The sequence below is a fragment of the Athene cunicularia genome (assembly GCF_003259725.1).
Source record: "Athene cunicularia isolate RWA chromosome 2 unlocalized genomic scaffold, athCun1 chr2_part1, whole genome shotgun sequence".
Classification (NCBI taxonomy): domain Eukaryota; kingdom Metazoa; phylum Chordata; class Aves; order Strigiformes; family Strigidae; genus Athene; species Athene cunicularia.
The window spans coordinates 131811587-131837684 of record NW_020799095.1 but is presented as its reverse complement, the minus strand read 5'-3'; the positions used below and the strand labels follow the sequence as shown (position 1 = coordinate 131837684).

General features: G+C 37.3%; 1 protein-coding gene across 1 annotated transcript in view; it reads left to right on the top strand.

Annotated features, from left to right (window-relative positions):
• UBR5 (ubiquitin protein ligase E3 component n-recognin 5) overlaps positions 1 to 26098 on the top strand; it is a 77347-nt gene that overhangs the window by 36322 nt on the left and 14927 nt on the right. Inside the window, exons 18-43 of the mRNA XM_026841504.1 lie at positions 1767 to 1910; positions 2006 to 2117; positions 2316 to 2470; positions 4104 to 4301; positions 5422 to 5632; positions 6234 to 6278; positions 9613 to 9739; positions 10717 to 10868; positions 11238 to 11333; positions 11770 to 11893; positions 12167 to 12264; positions 13151 to 13299; positions 13684 to 13775; positions 14693 to 14839; positions 14935 to 15053; positions 15135 to 15261; positions 15362 to 15491; positions 15707 to 15867; positions 16407 to 16646; positions 16861 to 16984; positions 17685 to 17796; positions 18957 to 19088; positions 20002 to 20259; positions 20608 to 20876; positions 23830 to 24041; positions 24486 to 24716. Of these exons, the coding sequence (XP_026697305.1) occupies positions 1767 to 1910; positions 2006 to 2117; positions 2316 to 2470; positions 4104 to 4301; positions 5422 to 5632; positions 6234 to 6278; positions 9613 to 9739; positions 10717 to 10868; positions 11238 to 11333; positions 11770 to 11893; positions 12167 to 12264; positions 13151 to 13299; positions 13684 to 13775; positions 14693 to 14839; positions 14935 to 15053; positions 15135 to 15261; positions 15362 to 15491; positions 15707 to 15867; positions 16407 to 16646; positions 16861 to 16984; positions 17685 to 17796; positions 18957 to 19088; positions 20002 to 20259; positions 20608 to 20876; positions 23830 to 24041; positions 24486 to 24716 (3965 nt within the window). The remainder of the gene's footprint in view (positions 1 to 1766; positions 1911 to 2005; positions 2118 to 2315; positions 2471 to 4103; positions 4302 to 5421; positions 5633 to 6233; positions 6279 to 9612; positions 9740 to 10716; positions 10869 to 11237; positions 11334 to 11769; positions 11894 to 12166; positions 12265 to 13150; positions 13300 to 13683; positions 13776 to 14692; positions 14840 to 14934; positions 15054 to 15134; positions 15262 to 15361; positions 15492 to 15706; positions 15868 to 16406; positions 16647 to 16860; positions 16985 to 17684; positions 17797 to 18956; positions 19089 to 20001; positions 20260 to 20607; positions 20877 to 23829; positions 24042 to 24485; positions 24717 to 26098) is intronic.

Here is a 26098-nt window from a genome sequence, read left to right as displayed (position 1 = left end):
TACAGGAAAGATGGGGAGGGACTCTTTGTCAGGCAGGCAGTGTAGTGGTAGGAGGAGGGATAACAATTTTAAACTGAAAGAGGGTAGATTTAGATTTGATATAAGGAAGATCTTCTTTCCTGTGAGAGTGGTGAGACATTGGAACAGGTTGCCCAGAGAAGATGCAAATGTCCCTTCCCTGGCAGTGTTCAAGGCCAGGTTGGACGGGGCTTTGAGCAACCTGGGCTAGTGGAAGGTGTCCCTGCCCATGGCAGGGGGGTGGAACTAGATGATCTTCAAGGTCCCTTTGAACCCAAACCTTTCTATCATTCTACAATAATCTTTTGACTAGATCTGAATTTTGAAATTTTGGAGTAGTATTCTTAGAGCCATTGGTGATGCTCTACTACTAGAACTAAGAACTCTGCTACTAGTGTGTAGTTTCAGCATATGGGGAGCAAGTGCTCTGACTCTATCCACAATAATGTTTGTTATAAAAAATGCTAATACTTCTGTATTTGTCAATATGTAATTTTCTCTAGCATGCTTGATAGGCTGCACCTAGGTAGATAAATTGTGAGAAAACATGGAAATACTTGGACTTTTATTTCCAACAGCATCTTGAAAATTTGAGAGATGTTTTTTATTGTCAGGGACATATTAGATGAAGTTGATTACATGTAGAACTTTAATACTGCTTTGTAAGCACTTTCTGTGTAGAGGCGACTGTGAAATTATGGCCTAATCAGGATTCATGGTTGCTTATATCTACTTTCAATCAGGACTGAGAGCATATCAGGATCTTATTTCTACTCACAATTAAAACTTTGTACTTTCGCCTGCCCCGTGTCCTCTTAGCTTTGTTTTCCTTCTGAAATAATTAACGTCTCAACTGGAAACTCAAAGGGCCTTGCTGGTTGGTGATAGCATAAGATGTTTCTATGTTGCAGAAACCTATTTTGACAGTTCTGATTAGATATGCATGGCAGCAGCTCTTTAGAGAGGCTTACAGACTCAGAAATGGCTGTGTCTCTGTGGGGTCAAATTACTTTCATTTCCTTCGAGGACAGAGAAAGACACAAATGCGTGAAGTATTGGGTAGACTTGACTGTATCCTTCACCCCTAAGGGACTTAGTGGAGAACTTTATCATCTAGTGTAAGGCACAGGTAATGGACCCATAAACCAATATTTCTTTCCACTGTGCACAGTCAGCTTGAGGATGAGCACTAAGACTCTGCAACAGAGGCTTTAAAAATTTTTATGTGGGGCCAAAAAAATAAATTCCTTGTTTCTTGAAGTACAACAGCTAATGGTAGATGTTTCTTACTGAGTTGTTAGCTATTGTTTGGGACTCACTGCCACAATAATTCTGTTTATTTCCAAAAGTGATGGGACAAATTAGTAAGAGAAGGGTCTACCTAAGCTATTAAACGTGAAGATATCCTGCTGTTTCCAGTAGGTGGAAGCTGGATATGTGCGTGGGAGGTACTGGTAAGAGCTTCTCTAGTCAGTTGTTGCTGGTTCCTGTTGGACATAGGATGTTGAAATGAAGGGGACCTTTGATCTGATTCAGGATGCCTATGAAGTCATTAAGAAATACAAGTTTTTAAAATTTCAGTAATTTTAGCAAGACAACAAGGCTTAATGACAAAGAGCTGTAAAATTTTATCACTGATTATTATAAACTTTTTTTCCTGATAAAGGTCTGGTTTATTTTGAAGCAAATCAACCTAAACAATTTCTGTTCAAAGCTTTTGGTAAAACTGTGATATGTTCTGCTTATAGGTGCTAAAAGTGGATGGTGCTTATGTTGCTGTGAAATTTCCAGGCACCTCCAGTAATGCTAACTGTCAGAGCAGTTCTAATTCAGATCCTGATCCTTCTTCTCTTCTCCAAGACTGTAGGCTGCTCAGAATAGATGAACTGCAGGTATGTATTTGTGAAACGCTGAGAAAAAAAAAAAAATCAGTATTTTTAAATGGTCACCGCTTAATTGCATCTTAAAATCTTACATACATTTTCAGGTTGTAAAAACTGGTGGAACTCCAAAAGTTCCTGACTGCTTTCAAAGGACGCCTAAAAAGCTGTGTATTCCTGAAAAAACAGAGATCCTAGCAGTAAATGTAGATTCAAAAGGTAAGTAGGGTACCCTGTAAGATACTGTTAGGTCCTGTATTACCTATCTCTCTTCCTAGTGGAAAACAGCTACTGTCTAACACAAACAGTTTTTTTCCATTGACATTAGTAATTCCTTAAAAGTGCTTTAGTTAGGAGTTCTTTTACTGGATGCCATCAGTAAAAGACATTAACATTTTTCTTCATTTATCTTTGAAGGAGTGCATGCTGTTCTGAAAACTGGGAACTGGGTTCGATACTGCATATTTGACCTCGCCACGGGAAAGGCTGAACAGGAAAATAATTTCCCTACTAGTAGCATTGCATTCCTGGGTCAGAATGAGAGAAGTGTTGCTATTTTTACAGCTGGACAGGTTTGTGGTTTTGTATCTCAAATCATTTAATCACTACACTTGACTTCTGTCATCTTTGACTGGTATGGTACAGCCTTTTGAAAGGCTTTTCCAAAAACTGGCAAAAACATAGTTCTTTAATTATGAAAGACTTGCTTCTGCCATTAATATTTTGAAGGCGTGAGTGGAATAGCAGTCTTAACTCATTATTAACTCATTATTAAGCGCTTAATAATCTTCCTTAAATTTTACCTTGAATAAAAAGTTAAAAAGGGGGAAAAATACTTGACAAGAGTAATCCCAGTGTTAGTGTATATTTGATATCTAGCTGTGTTTTGGAATTGGGTCAGATGAAAATCCACTCATATGAAAAAAAGGAAATGTTAACAAAAAACTCACCTGTGTTTGATACTAAAAATTATATATTGAGGTTTCGTGCAACTCTTTCTGCTACCCAGTGTTAAGTATTTTATGTGGTTATACAGCTTGATTACACTGTTCATCAGGAGGGCTGAGAAAATAATACCAAAACCGTTGTAGTAACTTCCAAACATGATATACTTTGCTTGGGAGAGTTGAAGGAAACATTTTTGGCAAAAGAACTAAATTTGAATGTTTCATTTCAATATATTCAACTTTCTTTGGATCATTTAAGTAAGCTAAAAGTGTAGGTAGTATATGTTTCATTGATAATGTTTCAGAATCACAGAATTAACTAGGTTGGAAAGGACCTTGAAGATCGTCTAGGCCATTACCTCTTGTCCTGTTCCTCACTACTAGGTTAGAGGCTCAAACCCAGCTCTTTACAGCTTCCTTTCAGGTAGCTGTAGAGGGCGATGAGGTCTCCCCTCAGCCTCCTCTTCTTCTCCAGACTAAACACCCCCAGTTCCCTCAGCCGCTCCCCGTACGACCTGTGCTCCAGACCCTGCACCAGCTCCGTTGCCCTTCTCTGGACACGCTCGAGTCATTCAATGTCCTTTTTGTAGTGAGGGGCCCAAAACTGAACACAGGAATCGAGGGGCGGCCTCACCAGTGCCGAGTACAGGGCTCAGATCCCTTCCCTGTCCTGCTGGCCACGCTATTGCTGACACAAGCCTGGATGCCCTTGGCCACCTGGGCACACTGCTGGCTCCTGTTCATCTGGCTGTCAGTCAGCACCCCCAGGTCCCTCTCTGACTGGCAGCTCTCCAGCCACTCCTCCCCAAGCCTGTAGCGCTGCTGGGGGTTGTTGTGGCCCAAGGGCAGCCCCCGGCATTTGCCCTCAGTGAAACTCCTCCAGTTGGGCTCAGCCCATGGCTCCAGCCTGTCCAGGTCTCTCTGCAGAGCCTCCCTACCCTCGAGCAGATCAACACTCCCACCCAACTGGGTGTCATCTGCAAACTCACTGAGGGTGCACTCGATCCCCTCATAATAAACGTATGTCATAAAGACGATACTTTTAATAGTATTTATTATGTTAAGCACTTTTCACGCATTTAGAAAAGGGAATCTGGTATCTTAATGCTGCGCCATTTGTAAGGATAGGAGAGAATGGCATAAATAAGAATTTTAGGTAAACTTTTGCCATTCTTGGCAGTCAAGCAGAACTGGACATTTTGGAAAGATACTTATAAATTGTGGAGACATAATGATAAAACTTTTTTCCCAAATATAGGAATCTCCTATTATTCTTAGAGATGGAAATGGTACAATCTATCCAATGGCAAAAGATTGTATGGGTGGGATACGAGACCCTGACTGGCTTGATCTTCCACCTATTAGTAGTCTTGGAATGGGTGTTCATTCCTTAACAAATCTTCCTGCTAACTCGACCATCAAAAAGAAAGCTGCTATTATCATTATGGCTGTTGAGGTAAAATATTTTCTTTACTACAGAGTGATGTGATTTTTTTTTTTCCTCTTGCTTTTATAAAGTTATGCTTAAAGTGGCTTCATGTTTAGATACTGATTTGTATTTTCACTATTTCAAAGAAACTAATTTCAGCAGAAGATTCTCTTAGAAACATGAAAGCACAAACAAATTTATGTAGTAAAGTGAAAGATCTAGTTTGGGGTTGCAGGGCTTCTGTATCAGGCTTTTAACTAGTAATATTTTTTTAGACATTGCTTTTAAAACTGTTCCCTTTATAATGTATACTATCAGTATACAATTTTATTTGTTTTATGGGTGCTCAGTTTTTCTGAGGGATCCAACCACTTGTTTCCTTGTGAATGCAATACTTTTTCCCTCTTTATTATTTTTTTTAAAAATCTTATGTTTGGACTGTACATTAGGAAATTATGAGTCAAGCAAAGATTTTTTCATTTGAAACATTTGTAGAGTTTTGTACTCAGCTGTTCTGCTGTGAATTTATATATCATACTTGTACAAACCTGTCAATGATTTGGTACAGTTTAGTTAGATCTGCAGTGTGCTGTGCTGCCACCAGGAGGTTTTGTGTACCTGCTAGACTAAGATTGATTTCATGGTGGCGTATTCCATCATTGTGGAAAAGCTTGTTGTACGTGGGGTGAGTCTCTCAGGCCTTCAGCAGCTTCTGTTCATTCACTTCTCAGTGTGTATATCACCTGTATAAAACAAATGTGGAAGAGCTAGTTAATGTGGATCCCTTAGTTTTTTCAGTGTACCACTTTCCCATGTTACATGTAGCCATGAAATAGAAATAATCTATTTTAAGAACCCAGCTGTGAAGCCAAAGGCATACTTTTGTGAGCCTGGTAGCTTCTGCTGCTTAAGCCTCTCCTTTCCTTTAACTTCTCTGTGCCTGAATGCATGCTGTTTTCTGTTTTTAACAGTGCTATAATTGAGATGATGCGTATTCTCAACAGTTCCTGTGCTGACTTCCAGCCAATGTTTTAGATTTAGACCTTTCTGTTAATTTCAGAAACTGAAAACTAGAATTACTTAGAAAACTTGTGTGTCTGCCTCTTGTATTTTAAATTGTTAAAATATTTTATTCTTTTGAGTACAGAAACAAACTTTAATGCAGCACATTCTCCGATGTGACTATGAGGCTTGCAGACAATACCTGATGAATCTTGAACAAGCAGTTGTCTTGGATCAGAATCCACAAATGCTGCAGACGTTTCTTGGCCATAGATGTGATGGAAACCGCAATATTCTGCATGCTTGTGTGTCTGTATGCTTTCCAACAAGCAACAAAGAAACAAAAGAGGAAGAGGGTGAGCTCAACAATATCATGAAAATACTTTGAAAATAAACTTTTTTGTGCATTTTCAAGAACATTTGAAATAAAGGCTGCATTTTTCATATATAGGTATCTTAAAATTTAGCACCTAAAATGTGTTCTAGCCTTTCAGAGGTGCTAAGACAACATTTTTATTATTCTCTTAAGGATTTAAAAGAATTCAATAGTTAAGAAAACTAAACTCTTTCTATTAATTTTAGATGAAAACAAGTATTTTTCCACCTTTATATCAGTAGTATTCCCATTATATCTCTAGTAAACTTTTAAGAGGAATGGTATTTAATATTTTGCAAGAGCTATAGTGTATGTTAATGTCCCCAATAAGAAATGCTACTTCCAGTTGACATATATTAAGAAATGTGAAAGAATGACCTTCATTTAATGCCAGTTACTGACACCGTTTTAAAATGTCTATTAAATACTGTTATGTAAAAAGTATGTTAACAGAAAAAGGTTGCTAAGTCAAGCACTCAAAAATTAGGAAATGCCAGAATTAAGTTTACCCATGTGCTATATACATGGGTATGCATTGTGAAATGGTCTTTAATTACACCATCATACTATTTTTTCCACAGGACTACCTCATTCAGTGCACAAGATGGACGGTGCTCACCGAATGGGTAGCTATTCAATATTTCTTTTTATCCTCATCATTCAGTGTGTGGCCACATTCCTTACTTATTGCACACCATACAAACCCTGCACTGAATAATGAATGAACTTCCTTGTGGGATTTTTGTATGGTGCTGTCATTGAATTTTACTCATTTATAGACCTTAATTGTTCTTCATATCCCTGTTTATAAAATGGGAGTAATGCTGCAGCTTTTTCATCTCTTGGAGGTATTACAGCTTGAAGTTTTTCTATATTCAAAGCTATTAACTAATTTTGTGAGTTCTATTTGAGAAGCCTACGGCCTGATCTAATTTTTTTTTTTTTGAGTAGGTGTTACTTCAAAACACTTTATTCTAGAGCTGGATTAATAGTTTTAGTTGTTTTGTGAATGTTAATTATTTCTGTGAGTTAGGCACCTTTCAGGTGTCCAGAAGTGAGTAAATGTATCATGATTATCTGAAAAAATTAGTTTCACAAAATTCTGTGTGCTGTTAGATGTGGCAGAAATAGGTTCCAGTTCTCCAAAGCGATGTTCAGTGGCATTAGACACAAGACAATGCTTCCCCCTCTCTTGCCAAGCTGTTGCTGCCTTACTACATGTCTTTCAAATGTTGCAGCAAACAAGGCATAAACAGCTTGTTCATTGTACAACCCTTCATCGTTAGTGTGTCGTCCATCCTGTGCACTGATTGAGGCAGGGGTCTTGTTGCAGGGGAGGGGGGGGCACAAAAAACAAAATAAAAAAAACAACCCAAAACAAACAAAACCCAGCTGTGTAACTGAAGATTGTTTTACTATAACCATACAAGGAAGCTGTGAAATAAGGATGCATGGGCAAACTTAATCTGACTTTTCCTAATTTGAGTGCTTGTCTTTGCAACCTTGTCATTTTTTTCAGTAACTTCATTTGGATGTAATTTAACTTTCTGAAAAATTAAAAACATGAACCTGATAGACTTTTAACACCCCTCTGCCTCTCTCTTTCCCCTCCCAAAAGTTGTTTTGAAAGGGGATTCATATCTTTGGATTCAAATCACATTCGCTTTCCACTGTAACTGTTAGTGATAGATATTATGACAAGCTTATTTTCTGTGCATCATCTGGAGGGCAGTGTTGATTAATGTTACTGTCTCTGAGTTATACAGCCGTCTGTTAAACTGTAAAAGAAGTTTGATTTAGGAGTAAAGACCTCAATTCTAGACTCTGGATACAATGTACCTTAACAATTACAGACCATACTGCCCTTTCCCAGCTAGTACCTGCCTGAGAGTCTTCACTCATCTTCATATAGATTCCTTCTTAGGTGCCAGAAAGGGAATATTGAGGGTAGGGATAAGCTTTTTTTGTTCTCAGATCCTGTGCCTTGTTTAGCCATAGCTCCTGCAGTATTGAGTAAATGAATTGCAGGAAAAGTGGCCCCAGACCTGAAAAGCTGGGGGAAGACTGCTGTGTTTCTCTGATTTGATACCTCCTCAGTCTGGCCAGTATAAAGGATCTGGGAGAAGGGAGGTCCAAAAGAGATGTCCAAAGCATGTGAAGTCAAAAAAGTTATAGTACTAAATTTTGGATAACTACTGAACACCTACAAACCGAGTTTTTTCTACAGAGTTGGGGCAGATTTCTTTAGACAGCAGAACAGTAAGTTACAATTAGAGCCAGGGCATTTACAATTGATGGGTCTTCAAAAATGAATTCTAACTTTCTAAGTGGAACAGCGAAAATTCAGTATGGTTTACTGTGGAACCATGGACAGGTGAAATCTTTCTGTTGCAGAGAATGGTTGTCTAGTATAGTACAGCTCTGTATTGCTTGAGGAAGCACTCTCAAGAGCTGTGACCCCCTGTATGAGGGGTCCAGAAGTACTATGTCATGGGTCATGTGTTAAAAGGACTAGTGGATCTTAGAAAGGAGTACAGCACAAATACAATGATAATTCATTTACAACTACAGGTCAACTAGTATAGAACTAGGGACACGAGTAATATTCTGCTAAGTGCTTGATAATCATCTGCTGTGGGTAGTAGGTGATTTTTGTCTAAGAAACCTGCACATGCTTGAGAATAAGCAAAACCTAATATCTTTGCCACTTCAGGTAGTAATGAGTTGAAAGATCTAAAGAATAAACATACTATAGAAGCTGAAAAACACCACTGAATTATCCTAGTTTATGAACTCAAAGTTAAAGGTATTAATAGTACATTCTTGTTTAAAAAATAAAAGAAAAAGGGGGGGAATTATCCAGGTCTTTGTACTGTCAGTGGAGAAAACATGCATGCAGAGGATGGTGACTGTCAGTTTGAAAAGCCTTTAAATAGAAAGCGAACACTAGCCATAGCAACTTTAAAACATGTCCTGAAAGAATAATCAGTAGCTTTAAGGAAATTTTGTATTTATTCAGAAATACACATTTTCCTTTTATTTTGTACAAAAAAAATTGTCTTCCACTCTGTTGAAAGGAAATTTGCCTCTCTCCTGGCCTGTATCATGCTGAAAGTGGCTTCTCTTTCAGTTCTTTCTGGATCCATGGCTGTAGTGATTCATAATTTACTACATAGTGGCAATGCAATCTTTAATTGTCAGTAACTCCTAAAACAGCAATGACTCTTACTGTGCAAACCTTGTATAGCTGATATTACTGCTTTAACTGTGCATTTGTCTTGCAGATAAATACATCTACATTAGGTCTTTGATTCAGTGGCTGCTTCAAGTTGTACTATAACTGTACAGCTAGGCAATTTTTTATGTTCTGTATAGCACTTGTCACAATTGAGTCCTCACTATGACTAGGACCTTTAGGAGTTAATGGTGCTTAGGGTTTTAGATGTTAGAAAAAATGCTCATTGTTTTTGATGTAAACTTACTGTGCTCCTTATTATACTCATAACACAGTTTTCCTAAGCATGCTCATAAGTACTGTGTATCTTACAAGCCCACAACTTTGCATTGTTGTTCACAGCTGCTCATTGTGGTGTGGTGGCTTGGGTTTTTTTTGTGGTGTTCTGGGTTTTTTGGTTGTCATTACTTTTGAATCTTTGAGTCAATAATTGTCTGGAATCAGCTGTGTGATAGCTACTTGTCTCTTGATGATACTGAAAGCTTGTTCTGGAAATCAAGTACCTTTAATTTCCTTCCTTGATGGCCTTTTAGAAACCAAACCTAGTCAGAACCATGGGTAAGCTTGTCCAAAATAAAAATTTGTATATGAACCTACTCAGTCCCTCTAAATCTTAAAAAATATAAATGCAGGGAACATTTTATGATTGGTAACATTTCATATTTTATACTCCTTCCTTATTTTCCCAAGTGAAATTTTGGCACTAACACTTCTTAATTTCTCAGAAGCAGAGCGCTCTGAAAGGAATACATTTGCTGAAAGGCTTTCGGCTGTGGAAGCTATTGCAAATGCAATCTCTGTTGTGTCAAGTAATGGTCCAGGAAATCGGGCAGGATCATCAAGCAGCAGAAGGTGAAGTGACTAATGGTTTCTTCTTGTTTTCTGTATGCCAGTTTCCACGTTAATTACCAGTCTTTCGTTAATTCTTTCCATCAGTCTAGTTTAAGAATGTATTCTACTGCTAGTTTAAAGTCAGATTTCACTTAAGCATATGTACTGAGTTCTAGTCAGTCAGAGCACTCTGGATGAGGCCATAGGTTTTTTTACTTAGCTCTGCAGTCAAAGCAATTGTCTTTATCCTTCCCAAGCTATAGTCCTCATCACCGTGATCTTTTTGATGTGGGAGATTAAGGTAGGAGTTGAAGTTTCCCTTTCCCATTCTGCAGGAGACATTACTCTTAAGAGAAAGTGCATTTAAAAAATAATACCAAAACCACCTTTATGTTTGTACCTCTTTTTTTTTTTGTATCACAGTAGGTTCTTTGGCTTCAGCCTTATTCCTACTGCCTTTCCCTCTAATAAGATGATACAGAATTTCTTGAAATTGGTTACTGACTGTCCTCAGTAAAGTCGTGCTTTCATGTTAAATAACATTAAATAAATAACTCCTTTCAAAGATATTTTTTCAAGCCCCATTTTTATTTTTTCATTGCAGTTAGATTTCAGAAAAACAGCAGCAATGAGCAAATCCTCACATAAGCTTAACACCCCTTCAGTGAATTTGGGGGTAAAAAGAATGTCAGATAGTGGTAATAATACCCATCAGCTGCTGCTCCTTCCAAAAGACAGTGCTCTGGTGACTAGAGATGTGTTCTGGGCTCAAATCTGTCTTAATACAGAGCTGGCTGACTCTTTTTCCAAGGTCATTATATTCTGTTGCAACAAAATGAAATACAGGAATGAAAAATACCTCTTTGCTTACTCTTCATGTTGAAGAAAAATGGAGATGATAGGAGTTTGGTTTCCTTTTTCAGGGTGAAATTCTGCTTTAAAATGTTCTAATTATAAATGAAAATGAGACAGTATTTTTACCTGGGTTTTGTATTCAGTTTGAGATTAAGAGAAATGATGAGAAGATCCTTGAGAGCTGCTGGATTGGGAAGACATGAAGCTGGTGCTTCATCAAGTGATCACCAGGACCCAGTTTCTCCACCGATAGCTCCTCCCAGCTGGGTTCCAGATCCTCCTGCAATGGATCCAGGTAAGTCTGCTCATGTATTACTTAGACTGTAGAATGAGAGATTTCATAAAGGAACTGATGGCTTTTAACATGAGACTGAAATATATGTCATGGAGGTAGGAAGAGGTCCTTGAGGTAGCTTTAAGAGTTTACTGAAGACTTAACAGCTGTACTTAAATCCATATATGTCTTCAATGCCGGTGTCAAACTTCTGTGAAGTGTGTTTTGTAATGTTGAGTTACATTACTAATTTAGGAATGTGGCCGTTTGTAGGAAAGAGTACCAATTAAATACAGAAAACCTGCAGTGTATTAGACACTGCAGAAAGAGCATGTTGTTAGGGATGTTTTTATGTATTGATATACATCCTGCTGTTCTGTTTACTGAAAGATGGTGACATTGATTTTATCCTGGCCCCCGCTGTGGGATCTCTTACCACAGCAGCGACTGGCACCGGCCAAGGACCTAGCACTTCCACGATACCAGGTGAGGACCTGCTGCTTATCTGATTATGCCTTAGAAGGAGAATTATCTCAAAAGCTGTTTTTGCTTGCACAGACTTTCTGCATATGAAAATGCCTCTTATTAGATGAAGATTGGATTGAAGCAGAATTTCACAAGTGTGCAGACAGTAAATGAAGCACCATGCTGAGTATTATGTAAAAATTATTTTTACCTGGGAATGACAAATACGTAAAAAATATGGTAATCAGTATGAAATAGGGATTACCGTCTGTATTTCAGAATGTAATTTGGAACCAAAATTTACAGTACTTCAGTGAAATGTTGCTGAAACTGGCAAGCCACTGAATAGTCAAACTACTGATTAATCACCCCAGTGAAACACTCATTTGCTTTCAGTAGGTAGCCATTTTTTCAGGAAAAACTGTTTCTCTGCAATTGTTTTTTTTTCTCATTATAGGTCCTTCTACTGAACCATCTGTAGTGGAATCAAAGGATCGGAAGGCAAATGCTCATTTCATACTGAAATTACTATGTGATAGTGTTGTTTTACAACCTTATCTTCGAGAACTGCTGTCAGCTAAGTAAGGATTTTCATATGGATTCTTCCCTATTAAAGGCACATTAGTTAAAATAGCGAATGTTAGAATATTGGCTGTATCTGTGTCCTGCCATCTCTTAAAATTAGGTCTATTTAACAAAAGTAAAACAAATAAAAGAGTGCATATTCACTGTGTGGATTTTCTGTTTGCACAAGGTTAGCAGTACTAAGCTTTCATTTATTTGTTTCCTACCTCTCCTGTTACAACAAAAAATTTCAGTGTGTTTTGATTTATCTGTTGTTTTTTTTCCCCTAGGGATGCAAGAGGCATGACACCATTTATGTCAGCAGTTAGTGGCAGGGCCTATCCTGCTGCAATTACAATTCTAGAAACTGCACAAAAAATTGCTAAAGGTACACCAGTTTCAGTAATTATTAGCATGCGTTTTCCTTCTAAAGTTTGGCATGTGTGTAGATTCATTATTGACAGTGCTTTTTTGTGTGTGTGACATTCCAGGTGCTTGGCAACTGGCAATGGTCGTTAAACACCTCTTTCCAAAACACTGTATATTGCTGCATGTTCTGGAAATCTTTCTATTATAGAGTATCTTTCTCTTTTGCAGTGTGTACATTACAATATATTTCTATGAACATTATCACTTCTGTGTTTTTTATAGTTTTTTCAGCATTTCATTGCTTTGCAAACATCAGTGTATTAAGGTACTATTTTTCAGTAGCACAAAGGTATCACCTAGAACTTCTTTCTTTGAACTGGAAAAAAATGGTATGATAAAGCAATATGCCAAGATAGGTCCATTCCTGAAAAGACTTCTATACAGACACATTTTGTGACTCTCTTTTGATGTTGGCATTTAGTTGTTTAAGAGAAATACATGAAGTTGAATTTAAGGAGAAACTTAAGCAGATTAGAACTGTGATATTACATGGTCTGTAGGACTGTGTGTATTCCTTATAAGAATATTGCCCATAAGTTATTTTTCAATCCTTCAAAATGGTGATTCACTGAATTGATTAGAATGTCAGTGAATTTAAAACTGGGGAAGAGTTGGTGGCTGTATATTTCAGTCAGGAATTTGCAGCAGCTTCTATAAAAAATAGCAGAAAGCTTCTATAAAAAAGCAGAAAGCTTTCTCAAAAAACAGTGGCAAATTTTATTCAAGCTTATGTTTCTGTATGGGATTTTGTAATGGCAAATGTCTGTCAAGTATGGGTTCTGTTGGTGGGGTTTTGTTATTTTTTTGAGGTTGTTTTTAACACTAGTATTCTATTGTTCTTTCAGCTGAAGCAACTTCCAGCGAAAAAGAAGATGATGTGTTTATGGGAATGGTTTGTCCTTCTGGTACAAATCCAGATGACTCTCCTTTGTATGTTTTGTGTTGTAATGATACATGCAGTTTTACATGGACGGGTGCAGAGCATATTAACCAAGTAAGGCGCTTTTTCTTTTTTTTTTCCTTTATACATTAAATAGGAATGTGTTTCAACCATGTGTTGTGTTAAGTCTACTAATGTAATTTTTAAAGTTGCATTATTTTAAATCTGATAGTTACTGCATCCCCTGATTGCTTTGTAATCTCAAAGCTGGCTGTGTTGGTCAGAATATGGTTGGTTATGGGTGTGGCTTTTCCCCTTTGGCTAGCTTTGGCAATAATTTTGATGGAAACAGCTGTTTGAAAACACTGAATATTCTAACGATAAAATTTCACTTTCTAGAATTGATTTCTAAGTGAAAGCATCAGTTTGAACAAGTGCAATTTTATTATAACCTGAAAGGCTGTGAGATACATAATGTTTTTGGTAAATATTTTTTAGGATATATTTGAATGCCGAACATGCGGCCTATTGGAATCACTTTGTTGTTGCACAGAATGTGCAAGGGTCTGTCACAAAGGACATGACTGCAAGTAAGTATTGTGTTCAATCAGTATTTTGTGGTTTAATTTGTTTATTCATAGTTAATAGGGTTTTTTCCTTGGTTGAAGTGCTCAGATATTAGAGAACAGATTAATACAATATTTAAAATATCTCCTTTTCTTTCTGCTCTGTAAGTTTTATGGGTCAGAATTGGAAGAGTAACATGAAGTAGTCTTATACTTTTCACTTCATAGAATTCAGAGGACATGAGTAATTCTGACACCCTCAAAGTGCTTAATATTCTAAGAATAATATATCTAACATTTTCATTTTGGGTGCCTCCAGGAGTTTTCTGAAGCCAGTGAATCCTGATGACAGATCATTCTTGTAAACTTTCAGAAAGAAGTGTAGCATATTAATCTCTAAAATCAACTGTAAAGGGAAAAGTGAGCAAGCAGTCAGATGAACAGTCAAGATGCCTTTGATCAACCTGGCCAAAGCTTTGAAGCCGTAGATGTTTTGTACCACTCTTACAGGGTGTAAATGTTACAGCATTAATTCCTAGCTATAATAAGCTAACAGATACAATTATAAAGATATTCTCAGCATTGTAACAATTAATGAGATTTTACTGCATGCCGTGAGGAATTTCAACTTAACTTTCTTGGCTGGAGGCTATTTTGAGGAAGGCTAAATGGTCTGGGATGAGTTTTAGTAAGGCACTATGAAAAAACTCCATTGTGAAACTGCCCTCAAAACGAGTGTAGGAAACAAGAATAACAAATGTCAAGTGTTGCCACACATAAACTGCATTTTTCTTCTAGGCTAGTTCTGGCATCTTGCTACTGTAATAAATAAAAAACTGTAGCAGGAATCTTAATGTGTACACTGACACCCTCAGCCTGTGTAGAAAGTATTGGGGGTATTACTGAGGAGTGTTGCAGCTCACCTTTTCTATTTCTTGTAGGCTCAAACGAACATCTCCAACAGCCTACTGTGATTGCTGGGAAAAGTGCAAATGTAAAACATTAATTGCTGGACAAAAGTCTGCTCGCCTTGATCTCCTTTACCGCCTGCTTACCACCACAAATCTTGTTACCATGCCAAATAGCAGGCAAGTTCGTATTTGCAATGACTAGGGCAGAATAATGTTTATTGTTTTTAAATATGTGGTATATCGTATTACCACTAATCAATTTTTCATTACAGGGGAGAACATCTGCTGCTGTTTTTAGTACAGACAGTTGCCAGGCAAACTGTGGAACACTGCCAGTACAGACCACCTAGAATTAGGGAAGATCGTAATCGTAAAACTGCAAATCCTGAGGGTAAGAGCTGTTTCAGTAAAATAAATGGCAAATTCCATGTTTCAGTACCTCTTTCTTACATTGATTTTTCTGTCTCTTTAGATTCTGATATGCCTGATCATGATTTAGAACCTCCTCGTTTTGCCCAGCTTGCTTTGGAACGTGTTTTGCAGGACTGGAATGCACTGAAGTCCATGATCATGTTTGGCTCCCAGGAAAATAAAGACCCGTGTGTATTTACACAGAGCTGTCAATTTAAAGTTTGATCTGGTATTTGAGACCTGCTGACTTAAATAAAATTTATTTTCTTTCTTTCTGTTTTTTCCAAGTCTTAGTGCAAGCAGTAGGATAGGTCATCTTCTGCCTGAAGAACAAGTTTACCTTAATCAGCAAAGTGGAACTATTCGCTTGGACTGTTTTACACACTGCCTTATTGTCAAATGTACAGCAGACATTTTGGTAAGCACTCTTAGCCAAGATTTTCTGAATAATCTGATATTATAGTGTATCTCAGGTGATAGTCTTGGAGACTAATTTGAAAATAATTTCAAGTTGGTTGTGTTCTTGTGAATTTATAGTGTTGTGACTGTGGTCTCCCTTTGAATCTTAATCTGTCTTGTTTCGTGCTTCTGCATTACACACCATTATTCGGTTGTAATGACCTGTTTCTGCAGCTCTTAGATACTTTACTGGGTACTCTGGTAAAGGAATTACAAAACAAGTATACGCCAGGTCGCAGAGAAGAAGCTATTGCTGTTACAATGAGATTCCTGCGTTCTGTAGCAAGAGTGTTTGTCATTCTTAGTGTGGAAATGGCTTCCTCCAAAAAGAAAAAGTAAGTGGTGGGGGGCATGTGTGTGTGTTGGTTGTGGCGGTTTGAGGTTTTTTTATTTAAATATTTATTCTCTTTTATCAAATGAGTTGATACAAATCAACAGCAGGTAGAAATATCTATATTAATTTGCGGTCTGTAGGCAGCATTGTGTGGAAAGGTGCAAACCTCAAGATTGTGCAATAGCTATGGGTATGTTTTGTAGCTTTTTAATACAATATTTGTTAAACTTACATGCTCATATTGAACCTTTCCTTTTAAAATGTTAGGATTTTTGGAAGTAGAGTTTTTTAACATGTTAAAATTACAATCTGTGGTTGTCAATAGTAGATTTAGATATCCAGCCTTAATCTTTAATTATTGAATGATAAGTGGTTTTAACTGTCTTGAATAGCTGTGCATATTGTTACTGTACATACACAAATGTATGTATCTGTTAACGAGAATTGTTTGACTTAGAAAAAAAAGTTGATACCACCATAAAGTTTTTTTTGAATAAAGGACATGTTTGACCTTTATTTTTCTGTATGTTTTTTCTCTAGCAATTTTATTCCACAGCCAATTGGAAAATGTAAACGTGTATTCCAGGCATTGTTGCCCTATGCTGTTGAAGAGTTGTGCAATGTAGCAGAATCTCTAATTATTCCAGTCAGGATGGGAATTGCACGTCCTACAGCACCCTTTACTCTTGCTAGTACTAGTATAGATGCCATGCAGGGAAGTGAGGAACTGTTTTCTGTGGAGCCTCTGCCACCCAGACCATCATCTGATCAGTCTAGCAGGTAAAATTCACTAAAGCTCACTATTTTTTGTTTTCAAAACTTGGTGGATTTGTTTTAGGGGTTTTTGTTAGTTTTTTGTTAACAGAAGTATGATGAGGCTTCTTATTTTGGCTAAGCATTTTGGAAGTACTTTCCTACTGACAGTTTTCTACAGTAATTTAGGTTCATAGAGACATCCAGAGGTCCAAACTACTTTTTTTTTATTTTATTAAAGTTCTAGTCAATCTCAGTCATCCTACATCATAAGGAATCCTCAGCAAAGACGAATCAGCCAGTCACAGCCAGTTCGTGGCAGGGATGAAGAACAAGATGATATTGTTTCAGCAGATGTGGAAGAGGTGAGTTTTCTTTTTATCTTCTCAGTATGGCACCTAATGCATTAACACGTGCTTTCATGTCTGAACCAGAAATCCATGCATCAAGACCTCCAATTTGCAAAAGTTACTGAGTAGTATTTCATGAATTCCTACCATGACATAAGCATTTTGTTTTAACAGAGCTTTGTAATCGTTGTTTTGTACACAGCAATATTTAGTCATTCCAGAGTATACTGAGTGCCTTGTTTTTGGCAGAACTACAGTATGATTTGGAATACTAATAAATACATCTGCTACTTCCTTTATATATAAACTTACACTATATTATAACACCCTGTTAAAAAAAGTTTATAGGTCTTTCAGCAGATGGTTACATAGGTTGTATTAGAGAACTAGAGGGTCTTTTACCAGGGTGGTAGCTCTTCAATATTAAGAAACTAGTTCTAAGTTTTTTATAGTCAGTTTTGCCCTTTCAGCATTAAAATCTAATGTCCAAAGCTGTGTTTTATTTGTGGGCCTGATTTTTTTTCCACAGTATTGTGGACTGTGCAAACCACCTACAACTACTGTAAGTTCATTTTCTATTCACATCAATTCAGTTGTAAGGTCATCTTTCTTAGATGTGGGGTTTTTTTGTTTCTTAGCATTGAGTTTTTGAAAATACATAGATTATCTCTGATATGGAAGATATTCTAGAATAAAATTACAATGCTCTTTCCAGGTTGAGGTAGTTGAAGGGGTGGCTGGTGAAGAAGATCATCATGATGAACAGGAAGAACATGGTGAAGAAAATGCTGAAACAGAAGGGCAGCATGACGAGCATGATGAAGATGGTACGTATAATGTACATCATGCACATTACTGCTTGGATGAACAATCAGTGCATCAAAAACAAAAGGCATCTTTGGAGTCACCAATGATAATGACTGGGGGAGACTTGCATGGGTAGGGAGAATCCAAGCGTTTCAGACTATGTATCTTACAAAAGAAGATGAGTAAAATTATAAATAACTCATAGTAGACAAGTACATGAACATTTTTATTCTTTTCTTTCTTCATGAGGAGAAAATATTAAGTACCAAAGAATTAAAAAAACCCTAAACAAATGTTGTTATATGCTTGGTTAACAATATCTGTTTTGCCTTGTGTATTTACTTCTGTAAAATATTGTTGACAGAAACTACTTGAAGGACTAAAAAAATAGCCTAACTCTTGTGCAGTTAATAATAGAATAATCGTTATAGTCAATGTGTTCTTAAAAGGGATCTGAATCATGGTGAGCTTGTTTTCAAACTAATCACAAAATATTAAATTACAATTCAGTATTTTGTAGACAAAATTAATCCATTATCCATGAAATTTATTTCCATTAATATTACTTGTCTTGTATGAATTAGTTTGGGATTAGACAGCCCAAAGTTATTTAAAACACCCCAAACCTTCACTGTAATGTGCCTTGTGTTTTCAGTCAACATATTTATAGTACAGGTAAACTGTTTGATTTGCTGAGTATTCAGCACATTTAATTCTCAAAATTTAAACTTTAATAGAACCTGTATTTTTAACTAGATTTTTATTTTATTCTATTTTTAGTTTTCAGGTATTACTTAGATATTCATCTGAAACAGCATGTGGTTAATTGTCCTAATACATGTGCATGAAGAGTTGAGTTTTCTGGCTTGAGTGACTAATTCTGAGTGCTTAAAGTCTTAATTTTGGGGGGCTTGGGGGTTGGAGTGTGTGTGTGTTGAATGTGTATGTGCAGTACAGAGTGAGCAGGTAAGGAGTTACTAATTGCTGGAAAAGAAGGAAATATGCTTCCAAGTACTGCTGAATGTTATGCTGCTTATATGACCTCTCCCTGCATATCCATTAACTTCTGCTGTAGTAAGAGGCTTTGGATTTTATTTAATATCTTATATGAGTCACTACAGTCATTCTATTTTTTTTTTTTCTCTTTCTAAACATGAGGTTTTTTGTATTGTTTCTACAGGCAGTGATATGGAGTTGGATTTGCTAGCTGCTGCTGAAACAGAAAGTGACAGTGAGAGTAACCACAGTAATCAGGACAATGCTAGCGGACGCCGAAGTGTTGTCACTGCAGCTACTGCTGGGTCAGAAGCAGGTACACCACATCATCTTGTATTTGATCTAGCTGTTTAAATTTAGATATTAGGATTAAGTTGTACAGGAAAAAGAAATGTGTCAGTGATTGAATATGGTTTTAACAAGGGCAGAACTGGCTTCACATTAAAAATATTATTCTTTGCCTTTGGATCTGGAGTGCATCCAGCACTCCAGAGGTATACTGGACAAATTACTTCACAACTAGATCGGTTAGAGTGAGAATTACTTGGTTATGACATTTTAACAAATACCTTTCTCTTGTAATCTTATTTTCTCTTTTCTGATTTTTTTTCTCTTCACCCATCTTCTTCCCTCCCACCTCTGACTTCCCCACATTTCCTGTTTTTTTCCTTGGCTTTCCCTTTGCCTGTGTTTGTAAGGTACTGTGCAGACTTTTTGGACAAGGAGATGCACTAAGATGTGGCCTATCCTTTTTTTTTATTTTATGGAGATTCTGCATGTGTTATCAAGAGATTACCCTTCACTCCTATGAAGTGAAATAAAATGTTTTCACTCGTTTTTAGTGTAGAGGTTAGATATGGTTTAAAACAAAACACAAAACCTGACCAAACATTCAAAAGGTTTTTTGGAAGCAACTGCTCTGCTGTCCAGTTTGGAAGCATAATTTTTAGAATTAAATGCCTGGGAGCAGAATCTGAAGAACTTAAAAATCAAATTATTTCTTAATTTATCTTTTGAAATGAAGTAATCTTACTGCTCTTTTGTGGAACCTATGGAAAATTATCAGTTTAAAAGGATAATTTATTAATTTTCAGTAGTGGTACTTGAACCTTTTTAGTACATATAGTTTCTTCTCATGGAAAAAGTTTATAATGCTGACATAATACATGTATATGTGCGCAGACATGGAGTTATTGGTTACTGTTTTATTTGTTTGTTTTCTTCAACAGGAGCTAGCAGTGTTCCAGCATTTTTTTCTGAAGATGACTCTCAGTCAAATGATTCCAGTGACTCTGATAGCAGCAGCAGTCAGAGTGATGACATAGAGCAGGAGACCTTCATGCTTGATGAGCCTCTGGAGCGAACCACAAATAGCTCACATGCCAATGGTGCTGCCCAAGCTCCCCGTTCCATGCAATGGGCTGTACGTAATACCCAAAACCAAAGGACTACTAGCACTGCTCCTTCTAGTACGTCAGCCCCAGCAGGCAAGTCTGAGTAAAATGCATGCATGAATGTCATTTAACTCTTGTCTTCGTTCCTTTGGTTTTGTTTGATCTCGTAAGGAAGAAATCTTACCTGCTTCTTTTAGGACAGTGCTGACCAGTCTTGGCTGTTGCAGTTCTGTTTTTAATTTAAAAAAGAATGGTAACAGATCCTTCATTTTAAGTTATGATGATGCTTACTGTAGCTTGTAATTTTTTGCTAGTTACAGTTGTGATGTCAGTAATACATACAAGTTTATTTCTAGGAATGTTAATTATATCAGTCAATACAGAAAATATGTAGCAAAGGTTAAAGAAATCTGTTAACGTCATATCTTCTTTTATGTTTAGCAAGTTCAGCAGGCTTGATTTACATTGATCCATCAAACCTACGTCGGAGTGGTACCATCAGTACGAGTGCTGCAGCAGCAGCTGCAGCACTTGAAGCCAGCAATGCAAGCAGCTATTTAACATCTGCAAGCAGTTTAGCAAGAGCATACAGTATTGTGATACGACAGATATCTGATCTGATGGGTCTGATTCCCAAGTACAATCATTTAGTATACTCCCAGATCCCAGCTGCAGTGAAGCTAACGTACCAGGATGCAGTTAACTTGCAGGTAAGAACATCCAAATCTCTGTAGAAAAACAATTTCAGTATAGTTGGGTTTTTTTAGGTAAAATCACAGAATTGTTGAGGTTGAAAGTGACCTCTGAAGAATGTCTAGTCCAAATTCCCTGTGGGGTCAACAGGATAAGGCTGTTCAGGACTGTGTCCAGTTAAGTTTTGAATATCTCCAAGTATGGAGACTCCACAGCTGATCTGGGCAACCTGTTAATGTTTGACAACTCTTATACTAAAAAACGTTTTTCTTGAGTTTAAATGTACTTTCCAAGTATTTCAGTTTGTACCTGTTGCCTCTTGTCCATTCATTGGATGTCACTGAGAAGAGTCTGGCTCTGTACACTTTATATTTTTTACCAGGTATTTATACACACTGATAAGGTTCTCCTGAGTTTGTTTCTTGAGTCTAAACTGTCCCAGCTCTCTCAACCTTTCCTCATATGAGAGATAGTGTGGCAGAAGTAGCTGGAGTTACTAATTCTGTTAAATTGTTCATATTTCCTATACATACATTCTTTCAAACAAAAAATTTCAGTTTGTTTTTTTTTTTTTTAACTAAATCTGACTGGTATCTAATTAATAGTTAATTCAGCCTTGACTGCTTTAGAGATACTAGTGATCTCTACTAGAGATCTTTTGCCCTGTTCTTTTTGACATGAACTGTTGAGTCTATAAAAGAAGAAAGTTAATAACGGTGAAATAATTAAATAAGATGAAAGATTTGTATGGGTAAACATACTGTGTGCTGTCCCTTCTTTCAGGGACGTGATCATCCTTTCCCTGTTACGTACATATTTTTTGGTACAGTGTTCTTGACTGTAGTTTTTGAAAGTGTATGTAAAATGCATCTTTAGAGAAAATATGTGAAAGGGAAGACTGGTATCTGGCATGTATAGAAAGACATTTCAGAGACTAACAACACAGAAGAAACGTGTCACATCCCACTCAGACGAGGGGGACAAGTGACTCAGATTCGCAAATCCCCAATTGAAGTGGATAACAAGTCTCCAAGTCCAAACATTTATTAACGACCCACAATGTACTAATTGAACACACAGTAATTGGCTAAGTATATAGCAAGTTGTGGCAAGCAATACAGCATGCCTTGCATTTCTTAATGGAAAAAGGAAAAGAGGGAGAGGGAATGGGGAAATACAGATCACCAGTCTGGTTCTGTGCTGATCCTGCCGGTAACAGTTCCAGGAGGCAGCCATCTTCTTCACTTCACTGCACTCTCCAAGGCTCCCCCTTTCTTCCCCCCTCCTTGATTTATACCCACTTTCCTTGGGTCCGTCCCCTACGTTGACACACATACCTACGTATCCCATGTACGGGGAGGGGTAAGGTGTTTCATGGGATGATGTAATTAGCATGATCATGTTAGCCTTCATTAGCATATTGAGGGGTGTTAACTTTAATATACATTTCACGGATAATGAAGCAAATGATTGATAATGAAGCAAAGGTCATTCACCGGACAGATGGCCCTTGAAATTTGCCCAGGTGACCCAGAGGAAGGCTGTCCTGTCTCCACAGGGATCCCTCCTCCAGCTGCATCCTGTGTTATTTGGGCAGCCTTATGAGCTTCGACCTCCACAGAATGCACCCTGTGACTCGTAGTTTTGTCTTGCTAGTGTTTGAGGCATTTCTTGATCAGCCTCAACTTTTGCTTTCCCAGGCTGTTTTTCTTAGTTTATCGGAGGCCTGGTTTCTCATCTCTCACAGAACCTCATGTGTTCAGAAAGTATGTATCAACTTGCATGTGGGCATAGTTTATAGAGTAAAATAATCTGTACTGAATTTAGTACAAAAATCAGCTGTCAGAATAATACCGCTGCTTTGGGGAGCTCGAGAAATTGTTATGCTGTTTTCTGTTAGCAGTACTGTGTGCTGGGATGTGAAAACCAGACGACAATATATTTACTTGTAACTGAGCTACAAAGTATTTTTATCTCTCTGTTTTCACAGTGTGATGGAAGTAAAAGGCTTCTGATTTGGGAGAGGGATGTTAGAAGGATATTCTGGGATCAAACATTGGGAGACATGCAGGGAAAGAAATAAGAGGACGTAGTTGTGTTTATGAAAGAGACTAAAATTGGTTTCTGTTCAGGAGATTCTTAGTGGAAAAATACTCTCCACTGCATAGAGATGTTTTGCAAAGGTTACCAGATCAGTGCACAGGAGAGCTGTCCATCTGAGGCAGCAAGAGATTTGTATGTGAAAGCTTGACGGCAGAGGTTTCATTTGGATACAGAGATGGGATTGAGACAGTGTTTTGTTAGTTTAGTGCATACAAGAAACTTCAAAGTTGGTGTTTTTGAAGACCAGAATTTAGAGGAATGAAAAAAGCAGAGTGATGTTGGATTAAAAAAAAACCCAGCAGGTCAATGAAATTAGCAAATGGCAAGAAAAGCAAGCTCTGGAGCCAGTACTGGAAACAGGTGAAGAAAAGATTGACCAGGAGAGGTTTGTATCCAGACATAATTCTCTATATAGGTCTTCAATGTCTTCACTGAGTAAGTTGCAAGTGGTGAAGAATGGTGAAGGATCTGGCTGGTGAATGCCATAGCATGATGAGGGCTGTTAAAGCTACTAGAAAGTCAGAAATTGGACCAGAATCCCCAAGATGTGTGCACCTGGGAGATGCTGAGTAGTCATAAGTTGAGGAGCAGAAGAGAAACCCAAAAGAGAGAGAGGGATGGTGAGATTGCTTTACAGACACAAAGGTATTAAGTGATGAGAGCTGCACACCACTGCAGTAAATCATCAGCCACAATAGAGCTTTTGGAAACGGTTCATTGGTCATTCCTGAATGTGGTTTTACAGACTCTTTGTTTGTAGGGAATCTGGTGTAACTGCAAAAGCCATGGTGGAGGCTTATGTTGAGATTGTGTTCTCATCATCTAGTTCTGTTGTTTGTAAAACTCATTAAATTTCCTTTTCTGTAGAATTATGTAGAAGAAAAGCTAATTCCTACTTGGAATTGGATGGTTAGTATCATGGACTCTACTGAAGCTCAGCTGCGTTACGGTTCTGCGTTAGCATCTGCTGGTGATCCTGGGCATCCAAATCATCCTCTCCATGCTTCTCAGAACTCAGCCAGAAGGGAAAGGATGACAGCCCGTGAGGAAGCCAGCTTAAGAACACTTGAAGGACGAAGGTATGAGAATAGATTGATTACTGCATGTGATATGAATTACCAGTTTTACAGTCTCATCTTCTTGTTCACTGACATATTAGGAATCTAATTTTGTAATGCAGCAGTGTAGTCACTGTTTTGATTTAAGTTGGCTTCCTTTGTTGTTGGTACTGTTTGCTTTAGTCTGTGATAGATTTATCTCGAGTATTAACTCATTCTAACATACTGCATCTGAGCTGCCTATAGTAAAGCAGAAGACTGTGATTGTTACTCCTGTTATCACACTGGCTGGTGTGGGGGGCTTTTTGAGTTTGTAAATCCATTTTTCAAATATAGAAATATATGTATACAGATATATAGATAGATAGAGATAGATATATATATATATATATATATGTGTGTGTGTGTGTGTGTGTTCTACTGCGATGCCTAATCTCTCTGTATTCAATCCTTTTCTTTTACTAGACGTGCTACTCTACTGAGTGCTCGTCAGGGAATGATGTCAGCTCGTGGTGATTTTCTGAACTACGCACTGTCTTTGATGCGTTCTCACAACGATGAGCACTCGGATGTTCTTCCTGTTCTAGATGTCTGTTCACTAAAGCATGTAGCATATGTTTTTCAAGCCCTTATTTATTGGATTAAAGCAATGAATCAACAGACAACATTGGATACTCCTCAGCTGGAACGTAAAAGGTATCAAGACTGACTCATAGAAACAAAAACTTTTGCAAAAGTGGTCTATGCCCTTTTGTTTCAGTTGCTGGCATTGGTACTCAGCAACTCATAAATATATATACTTCAATGTATCTGTAGTAACATGCAGATTATGAAAAGAATGTACATACATTATATACCTTTATATATATTTGATTGATAAGCCTGTTGCAGTGTCATATTCAAATCTTTTTATGGTGATGGCTGTAAAAAGTTTCCTTAGCAGTGGAACTTGAATTTGATTTTTAAGTCCATGACAGTGCCTCTAAAAGATGTATTTAGGACAATTTCTCAGCTGAAAAATGCAATCTGCTCCTCACATTTAACATGGTAACTTATTTAGAATTCTGTCAAACATTTTAAGAATGACATGGGAGAAAATGTCAAAGTCTGGTATGATGGGCTTAATAGTTCTCTTTTCCATTTGGTTCTGGCTATTTGAGACTTTAAAGCACAGTAGGGAAATCAATAGCTGAAAATGTCCTTAAGTTGAAAATCCCTGCTTCTTCAACTATAGCATTTTACAAGGTGCATTTATTACTTTTGAAAATGTTTTAAGATTTTTTTTTTTTAGAAATGTTCTTTGATTTGAAATGGCAAATAATGATCATAGAAGTGTCCACATGTTGGTACTTTACACCATCTGTTCCCATTTGTTACTAAGTTTTGAGGTAATGTACCTGAACAGTCCTAGTCAACAGTTAAATAAATACAAATGTTTGCCCCTTTCCTGCCCCTAATTTTCAGTATCACAGGTTGAACTTGGCTTTTCCCTTTCTTTACAAATTTTCTTTACAAATTTAGTAACTGTATCAAGGTATCAATATTTTAGGTATATATGGGATTGCTGCTTTAGTTCCAGTGTTATATGCAACATATCTTGGTAACATAAGCATTGTTATCACCTCAGAATGTATACCGGAAGATGTTTGCACAGTAGTTCCCTCACAAGTAGGGATGGCTTAACACAGTAACTGATTGAGGTTTTTTGCTGGCTGACTGGAGTAGTTAGAGCTGTGGCCTGTTATTGCCTTTTCCAGGCAATAACATACTTCTGGAATCTGCTTTGTCCCCAAAAATTCACATATTGAAATCTGTCAAATAACTGTTCATCAGAGAATTGCAAATTTCCCATGAAATGCTTGTAAAACTCTGAAGGCCTAGACCTTTTCAATTAAAGGTGAGTTGTTCAAATTCAGTCAGTTGCTTCTGTTAGATGACATTTTAGTTGCCTGTATGAAGCAAAATTTTATTGATCTTCATCTAGTTTCAGAATATATTTCACAATGCACAAACTGCCAGAAATGAATAGTAATCAAAGTTCTTGATCCTTTTCATAATACAGTGAAATCCATTTCTTT